Below are 9,560 nucleotides of genomic sequence, written 5' to 3' on the forward strand. Positions count from 1 at the left end.
TCGATCGTGCCGTTGTGAATAATGTAAAACAATGGGATGATAATTATATTTATGGGCTTCATGTGTAAACGCGTTGGCGGGGGGGGGGGGGAATTACAGAATCGACGAGACTCATTGAATGCCTCTAGAGTACATAAATTAAATACCGATGCTTTGTGTATGCTTTATACTACTTATTTCCTTCGTTTAAAGAAATAGTTTTAAATTTATATACATATATATATAATGATGTCTTTATAATATTTTAATTATTTAGTAATCTCCTTAGAGAGAGAGAAAAGAATTTATATAAGTAAGATCATGTGTGTAATATGTTCTTATAGTATTAGTACTATTATTATTATTATTATTATTATTATTATTATTATTATTATTATTATTATTATTATTATTATTATTATTATTATTATTATTATTATTATTTTTATTATTATTATTTTTATTATTATGATTATTATTATTATTATTATTATTATTATCATTATTATTTTTAATATTATTATTATTATTTTGTTACGTACGATGGAAAAAGAAAACAATTGAATATCGTTTAAATTATTACCGTATCTATAAATATATATATATATTTTTTTTTATTTTATTTTTTTTCTTCCTGTCTTTTTTTTTTATTTTCGTTTGTTTTGTTTTTCTTTCTCTGCAAAGAATCGTCTCAAACTTGTAATCTAATATATGACATCTATATATAGCACTATAACAAAAATATGTATTATGTTCTTACCGTTCTCTCTCTCATCCCAACAATACATACATACATACATACACATACATAAATAGAAACCGATTCAAATTCATTAATTTTATTGGTATTCAAGAGAAAAATGATTATTAATTATCATTTCATCGATTTTTATAATTATTTTCAAAGTGTTCTTACACGAATATCGTTTGAAGTATGTATCCATAAAAGTAGTGTCACGTGACCATTGTGTAATAGAGAGTAGCCAATCAGGTAACGGTCGCCATGACACCTTTTTCATTTCTCTAGCGTCAGCAGCGTAGGGAGGTTTGAATTGCAATGGAGGAGCAGCTAATTAATATTTTTCATGTTATAATGATTAATTTTGCACTTTTTTTCATATAAATTATGCGATGGTCATGTAAGTAACAACAAATATATATATATATATATATATATATATAATCATTTTTCTTTTGCATGATATTAATACTTTTTCGTAATTGAATCGATCGTGATTTATAATAATTACATACATGTACGTATAAATCATTTCGCATATTACTATGTTTTAAATAATGTATGAGTATTACCGATCATCTTTATGAAATCGAAACGTAAACAAGTCTAATATGATCGTAAATTTAAACAGTGGTTCGAGCTACTTTTATCATTTCAGCATGTAATTAATTCGTGTTAACAGATTAATGGAGTAAACGCGAAGACTTTAGAACAATATTTTTTTTTCATAACTCATTTCAATTATATGGGTCTCCATAAGCAGCAACCTCCACGTGGTGAGACCTGGGCACTCGGTATTGTTTACGTAAAATAATATCTATAATATTATCTGTATAATTGTCTAACGTAAGCACTGGCGAGCTAATGGCTGCATTTAGATTCTTTTTTTTTTTCGTATTATTATTTATTTTTCTTTTTCTCTTTTGAATGATTCAGACTTCTTAAAATGTAAATGAAAAAAATTCGTAATATATTTTATCATTATATTATTATCAACATTTTAGCATAGATCCAGCGTTGATAAAGTAGAGAACTATTATCAGAAGAGGGCACTAGTGAATCGAACGAATTCGCCCTTTAAGAGAGCCATCTTATTTGCCATCGTAATTCGCCACATTCTTATACGAAGTTCTCATTGAAATAATTTCTATTTTCTATATTTCTTTTCAGAACACTTATTACAGAATTTAAAAAAAGAAAAAAAAAATAATAATAATAATAATAATAATAGTAATAGTAATAGTAATAATAATAATAATAATAATAATAATAGTAGATACGTGTCGGAAAGATTGAACAATGAAAATCTATTATATATTACGATTAATAACATTATTTAGTTACAAGTTTATTTTCAGATGGGACCGCGATAGTAGAGAACAAAAGAATAAGAAGAAGAAGAAGAAAAAGGAAAGAAAGATCATCGTCCGATGAAGAAGAAAAGTAAGCATGGAGGATGTCCTCCTCAAGGTTACAGGGTAAAATCGCATCGAGGCGTGGTTGAGTCGCTAGAAATGTCACTAGGACGTGAAGTCACCATACATTTAGGTATCATGCTGCCCGTTCGCAGGAGCAGGTGCTTTTCTCTACAGGTGTTCAGTCGATCGTAGACGCGCGCAGTGTTGTTGTGCGTTGCGCTCTTCCTCTTTGGAAGAAAATTTGGTGTTTGCGTTAATTTCGTTAGTTAAAAACAGCTCGTCGTGAATTTACCCTTTTAGTGATATTGATATTTATTTTTAAATAACAACTTATAGAGAGAGATAGAGAGAGAGAGAGAGAGAGAGAGAGAGAGAGAAAGAGAGAGAGAGAGAGAGAGAGAGAGAGAGAGAAAGAGAGAGAGATAAATAGATAGATAGATAAATAGATAGATAGATAGATAGATAGATAGATAGAGAGAGAGAGAGAGAGAGAGAGCGAGAGAAGAAAGAGAGAGAAAGAGAGAGGACTATCTCCAATAGATAGATAGATAGAAAGAGAAGGTATATAGGAAGGTAGAACGGAGGTAAAACTCCGCGCACAGTAGCGTCGAAATCGAAATAACGCGATAATGAAGCGATCGAGGCGCGACGACGTGGCCGATTTGGTCTATCGAGAAAGTTGTGATCGTCGATGGTGAATCTTAACTCCTCCTTCGTCGAGAGGAGGACGAATTTACGTAACGAAGCGAACGGAAGAGGAGAGTTCAAAGAGGAGGAGGGCACCATGTATCGTGGCTGGATATTATGCTAATCGCGTTACGGTCAGAATGCGGGAGGAAGAACTCGAGTTATCGCTCAAGGTAAACGAAACAAATGTAATTTTTTATTTTGTAATTTTGTTTTTTGTTTTTTATCTTCTTTTATACATATATATATCTATATATAACTTTGTTAATTTGTGCATTAAAATGTATGCGTATACGTATATGTTTATCTGTCTATCTGTCTGTTCGTCTGTAATTATCTTCATAAAACAGGAAAGAGAGGTGGTTGGCATCTAAACAGGCCGGGAAAGCGTGTGTTCACCTTAAAGAAAAACGAACGTGCCTCAAAATTGTCTCCTTTCGTTTCATACCGGTTACATGTGTTCATCCGGCTAAGACGTTCAACGTGGTAATCATAAGAGCGTGTCTATTTCAATTTACCGAGTATTAGCATCAGATTATACTCATTATTTTTTCTTTTTTCTTTTTTTTCTTTCTTTTTTTTTTTTTTTTTATTCTATTTTATTTCATTTATTTACTTTTTTCCTTTTCGTTTCATTTCGTTTCTTCTTTGTTTTTTTTTCTCTTTTCCTTTTTCTCCTTATCTTCGAAAATATATTGATTTTATTCGTAACAATGTTATAAGATAATTTTTAATATAGTCATAAAGCTTTTATTATATATTATATTGTTAGAATTCTCTCGAGGATTCTAACGTGTCTCTCTATCCTGAAATAAAGCTTTGATAAGTTGTTGAACGTGCTTGGCGATCGTAGAACCGTGACTTGAAAAAACTCGTTGACTTCGTTTCTCCAAGAATCTCGTTCTTTTTCATTTCTTTTTTTTTTTTTTCTTCCTCTTTCCACAACGATATCCTTTAGGTTCGTGCGGAAATATGTGCGGTCTCTAATCGAAAGGGACGACGACGACGACGACAACGACAAGGTACAGTGGAGTTTCAAGGGCAAGGTTTCGAACGTGCGAGGGATAGTTAATGAGCGAGACTCGCGTAAGCCAGAGTTTTTCTTATCGCCGCACGCTCTGTTAAAACATAGCTAACGTGTTTCGAGTATTTCCATGAAACAGATAATATCAGGAATATATTTTATTTCTTTAAATGTATAATTTGTTTTTTTTTTTTTTTCTTTTCTTTTTCTTCGATTTGTCAAAAATTCGGGAGATTTTTCATACGTTCGTACGAAACGAATTTGAATTTTATATACATCCAAAGAACGATATTATTTGTGAGAGAATTTGAATTCTTATGCTAACGAATGAATTTATTTCTTTGCATTTGAATACTTATGCTGAACGAAAGAATTTATTCGTGTTATTTCGTAATAAGGAATTAAACTAGCTGCGCGTTAGAATAATTTCAAATATGGAGAAAATATTTTTATGTGTGTATATATATACATATATATATATATATATGATTTCTTTTCTTATTGAAAAAAAAAAATTTTTTTTGTTTCGTTTTATTTCTTTTATTGTCTTCACACGAATTATTATACTCGAAAGTAATACTTGCGATGACACACTATTGATTTATAATACCGCTATGAAAAGTAGTCATCGATAAGTGGTAGAAAGTTGTCCATCGTATAAAATCGAAACGTACTTTAAATGTATCGTAAAGAAGTGAACAAATTTTTTACTTGTGCTTGAATGATCGATCCTCGAGAACTAACAAGTATCTACTTTGAAGTTATTGCACATACCTACATCGAGTTAACAAAGTGGAATACTAAAAGGATCGATTTCTTTCGATTTCTCGAAATCACTCGATCTCTCGAGAATAAAAGAAACAAGATGCTGCCTTTTATTTTTCCACTCCTTCCTAGGTACACCTACTTTGACGTATATATTCTACATTGAGCTTACAAGGTGGGAAAACTAAAAAGATCGATTTCTTTCGATTTCTCGATATCACTCGATCTCTCGATCTCTCGAGAATTAGAGAAATGAGAAGGTGCCTTTTATTTTTCATTATTTGCCGATTATTATCTCGTTTCGTAGTAATTTGCTTTCACGTACGTTAGAACAGCTGGTTTATTCTAATGCGTTTTTTAAAGTTGCAAATTTTCTTTTCTTTTTTTTTTTTTTTTTTTTTTTTTTCTTTAATTTAATATTATATTCGCGTGTATATTTAAATAAGTTTATTTTACATGAAAAGTTTCACATATTCGTTGTAGTCTCACAAGCGTAATTCACAAAGTCGTTAGTTCGTTAGTTCGTTAGTTCGTTAGTTCATTCACGGAATTCTATTCGAGATCAAAGTACGTGAGTCTGTGTTCGTGTATGCGTGTAAATGAGTGTGAGTGTGAAAGTGTCCTATGAGATGAACCGTTAGACTCAGGTCTTTTGATCGCGTTAACGATGCGACTCCTATCGCCTAACAATCATGTTTTATTTTTATTTTTTTGCTTTTTTTTTTAATTATTTCCAAACTTCTTTTTTTCCTCTTTCGATTCTTTTTATTCCCCTTTTTTAAAATCTTTTTCTTTCTTTCTTTTTTTCTTTTTTTCTTTTTTTATTTCATTTGAAATTGATGATAGCTCGTTAGTTAAGCTAACTAAATTGTGTGTAATTAAGAACTTGAACGAGCGATAAGATTGTAAGTGATGGCCTTTAGGTTCGCTTTTAATTAGATTCTTTCGTTTCTCGAGGGAATCGATCGAGATTTCAAGTGGGGTGAACGCTCTCGTTTCTGGTGGTTAGAACGACGTTAGGATGATTCATTGTCCCTTTATAACATATAAGTACATGTATGTATATACGCGCGCGCGCGCGTGTGTGTATGTGTGTGCATACATTTGGATATATGCGTGTAAAATGTCGATAGGAGAATGACCAAGTGAATTTTCCACTCGCCGTTAAATCGTGCACCATCATTTCTTTCTCTAACAATTAAACGTTTCCGCAGGTGGTGATAGTTGGTAATGGCGCTGTGGGAAAATCTTCAATGATTCAGAGGTTCTGCAAGGGTACTTACACGAGGGATTATAAGAAGACTATTGGCGTTGATTTTCTCGAGCGAGAAATAGAGTAAGACATTTATATATTTCTTCTTCTTCTTCTTCTTCTTCTTCTATTTCTTCTTCTTCTTCTTCTTATTTCTTCTTCTTTTTTATTTTTTACAATCATCGTACTTCAAGCGTGTTCACAAACAAAAATATTTTCTTCTTTTCTTTCTTTCTTTTTTTTTTTGCAATAAACATTTTTACGATTGTCAGAGTATATTTTTAGAATTATATTGATAAGTGTGATTATGAAAAAGGCCTTGGTTTTTTTTTTCTTTTTGCAATAAACATTTTATTTTTGCAATGAATAATGTATTTTTGGAATTACGCATTGATAAGTGTGATTACAGAAAAAGATTTTGTTTGTTTTTTTTTCCTTTTTTTTTTGGTAATAAAATCTTCACGATCGTTATAATGTATTTTTTTTTAGAATTATCCATTGATAAGTTTATAGAAAAAGATTATAGAAAAAGATTTTGTTTTTATTGCTTATTTTTTTTTCTTTCTGTTTTCCTTTTAGAATAAACATCTTCGTGATTGTTAGAACATATATTTCTGTAATCGTACCGATTCGATCTACGATAGTAACCATTCTTTTTTTTTCTTTTTTTTTTTTTTTTGTTAAACAAAACTCTGACAAACTTTTTCGTTCTCTTTTATTCGCAGGGTGGATGGCGAAGACGTGAGATTGATGCTATGGGACACCGCGGGTCAAGAAGAGTTCGATGCCATAACGGCGGCTTATTATCGCGGTGCACACGCCTGCGTACTTGCTTATTCTGCTACAGATAGAAATTCTTTCGATGCTATTCCTTCATGGAAATTAAAGGTACGTAAGTAGGTAATGTAATCAAGCGCGATAAAGACCAAAAAAAAAAAGAAAGAAAGAAAAAAATAAGATAAAAGAATTAATAAAATATCGTCTCTTCGGTCTTATTTTTTTTTTTTAAATCACGAAAATCACGTACGGACAGATATGAGTTGTTACAATGTTAGAGCGTTGAAAGAAAAAAAAAAAAAAGAGAAAAGAGAAAAAAGAGATCACGTATGTACATTACATACGAAGAATATGATTATGCGCGCGAATATGTATGTATGTATGTATGTATGTATGTATGTATGCATGTATGTATGTATGTATGTATGTATGTATGTATGTATGTATGTATATCAAAGAGAAGGATGTAGATAATCGCGTTCACGAGAACGAAGCTCGCGTTAGCTTGGACGCTTTAATGCGAATCGACGAGACAGATACGCGTGTTCTCCATCCTTTCTATCTCCTTTCTCGGGGACGGATTGTGGTAGAGGATACGCGTAACCGTTATCGTTTCAGTAACGAAGCCTTTGCTTCGTTTTACACCGAATTATCTGACGTTGTATGCCCCGTAGGCACTGCACCATAATACACACGAACAATATTTTTTCTTCTTCTTCTTCTTCCTTTTTTTCTTCTTACATATTTTTTTCTTTTTCTCATTTTTTCTTCTTCTTTTTTTTTCATCATACACCGTTATAACGAGGACGAGGTATCCAAGCTGAGTCATTTATTAGGCTATTAATCAAAAGAAAAAAAGAAGAGGAATAAGAAGAAAGAAAAAGGGAAAAAAAAATAATTTTGAGATAAAGTTGTATACTTTAAATCGATATGGCGATATTATACGCCTGTCTCATTTGTATAATATTTTATATATCTATACAATAATTTTTCGTTCTTTATTTATTTTTTTATCTATTTATTTATTCATTTTTTTTTCTCCTTTTCTTTTCTCCCATTTATTCAGGTAGAAAATGAATGCGGCGAAATACCGACGGTACTCGTACAGAACAAGATGGATTTAGTCGATCAATGCGTCATCGGTCTGTAAGTGAAAGAAAGATCAAAATTTATATTCTATTTTCTTAATTTTTCTTCTTTCGCTGCTCCCTCCCCCGCCACCGTCCGCCCGCTTCCTATTATTTGAGTGCATGTTTGTTCTTCCGAATAATAATATTGTAGTTTGTTTATTTCGATATGCAAAATTTGTCTTTAATCCGTCTGCTTTATTTGTCTGTTTTCTTTCTATTTGAAATACAATACGTGTATTTATATATGTGTATACATATATATATATATATATATATATATATATATATATATATATATTTATACACATATTGCATGATCATCTGCAAAAGCAAGGTATCGTTTCAGGGATGAAGCTGAGAGGCTTGGTCGTGTTCTTGGATGTAAACTCTTGCGAACATCCGTAAAGGAAGACGTCGGTGTTATGAGCGTATTCCGACATTTAGCATCACGATGTTTACATGAGATGCGTAGGAATGATAATGATTATCAGGATGATTTAAGGTTGTATTCTACTGGACCGAGATCTCCTTCTGTAATAAGTGAGTAAATCTTTTTTTTTTTTTTATAAATTCTTGATAAGTAAGATTGAAACTTTATTAATGAAAATGTTTCAATAAATTTTATCAATGAAAATGTTTCAATGTATCAATGAAAATACTTATTTGATACTTATTTCAAACGAAACGACATATTTGATAATAATTATTATTTATATTTTGTTTTTTTTTTCTTTTTGTTTTCTTTTTTATGTTCGTAGGTGCCTTTAGTCCAAACGGATCAACGTGTTGTCGTAATAGCGGAAACGGAACGATTGTTTTAAGGTCAGGAGGTAAAACGAGGAATCACAAAAAAAAGAATTTCGTAAAGAGCGCCTGTAGACTACTCTAATCAAAGAAATATTAATCTAGTAAAGCACCTACAAGTTGATCGATTTAGAGTGGCAATGTGCAACATAATGTTAATATGTAACTTATAGATTATGCCTGAGTGTTTGTAGTACCACCTCCTCTCTGTCTTTATTTTTTAAAGAAAAATTCCGTCCAGGGCGAGTTACAGGAAGATTTTGATGTGCGTGTGTGCGTGCGAGTGCGAGTGCGTGTGCGTGTGCGTGTGCGTTCGTGCGTGCATGTATGTATGTGTAAACGCTCGTACAAAAAAAAAACAAAAAATAGAGAGAGAGAGAGAGAGAAAGTTAGAAAAAGAATATATATATATGATGAAAATTTAATAGTGCAAGACAATGTATGGTACGAACGTATTTGTAAATAATTTTTAATTTGCATATGAAAAAACGAGCTCGTAGATGTATATTGTCGTTGCATTAATAGTAATTAATCACTAATTAATATCTATCGAAATCAATGATTTTTTTATGTATGATTAATATAATTAATTTCTTTTTAATACCAATGGGTTAATAGTTTACATCGAAACATATCGAGATGATATAAATTCAGGTAAAATAGTTAGATATACGTATGAATGATTATAGAGCGAATATTTATTGCTGTTTTATAAATCGAATATTATATTTATATATTCTATCCCTTTTGAACAATTTTTTCTTTTTTCTTTTTCATTCTGAAAACTTTTCGAATTGAATTACATATTTTTATTATTATTATTATATATATATATATATATATATATATATATATATATATATATATATATATGTATTTAACACGTTTTGTATATATATTTTTATCATTTTTTTTTGCAGCGAAATTTCGACATTATATACTTTTTTGTTAATATTGTCGAGCGAACGTTTAGAATAGACCAAAA

The 9,560-nt window shown here is 30.8% G+C and overlaps 1 protein-coding gene across 6 annotated transcripts; it reads left to right on the forward strand.

Annotated features, from left to right (window-relative positions):
- The first annotated feature begins 2,020 nt into the window (after positions 1-2,020).
- Positions 2,021-9,300, forward strand: Rab23 (RAS oncogene family member Rab23). Of its 6 annotated transcripts, none has more exons than XM_085657273.1 (7): positions 3,176-3,309; positions 3,782-3,909; positions 5,827-5,948; positions 6,590-6,752; positions 7,708-7,787; positions 8,118-8,311; positions 8,530-9,299. In XM_085657273.1, the coding sequence occupies exons 2-7, from the start codon at positions 3,895-3,897 to the stop codon at positions 8,658-8,660; spliced, it is 705 nt and encodes a 234-aa protein (XP_085513399.1). In that variant the 5' UTR covers positions 3,176-3,309; positions 3,782-3,894; the 3' UTR covers positions 8,661-9,299. The 6 variants fall into 6 exon arrangements, with proteins under 6 accessions (XP_035722491.1, XP_035722487.1, XP_085513399.1 ...); XM_085657274.1 differs by having other exon boundaries at positions 3,782-3,845; XM_035866598.2 differs by lacking the exons at positions 3,176-3,309; positions 3,782-3,909 and adding an exon at positions 2,021-2,161 and having other exon boundaries at positions 8,530-9,300.
- Positions 9,301-9,560: the final 260 nt, after the last annotated feature.

This window comes from Vespa mandarinia, chromosome 5, assembly GCF_050613455.1.
Source record: "Vespa mandarinia isolate Hongniang chromosome 5, ASM5061345v1, whole genome shotgun sequence".
In the NCBI taxonomy this organism is placed as follows: Eukaryota; Metazoa; Arthropoda; class Insecta; order Hymenoptera; family Vespidae; genus Vespa; species Vespa mandarinia.

What these genes read in the sequence shown, in the direction of transcription:
- Rab23 (XM_035866594.2), top strand. Translation starts at nt 2,964, where the DNA reads ATGCGGGAGGAAGAACTCGAGTTATCGCTCAAG. An exon ending in AACTCGAGTTATCGCTCAAG is followed by an intron (nt 2,997 to 5,826) that starts GTAAACGAAACA and finishes ACGTTTCCGCAG; the next exon opens with GTGGTGATAGTTGGTAATGG. An exon ending in GATCAATGCGTCATCGGTCT is followed by an intron (nt 7,788 to 8,117) that starts GTAAGTGAAAGA and finishes GTATCGTTTCAG; the next exon opens with GGATGAAGCTGAGAGGCTTG.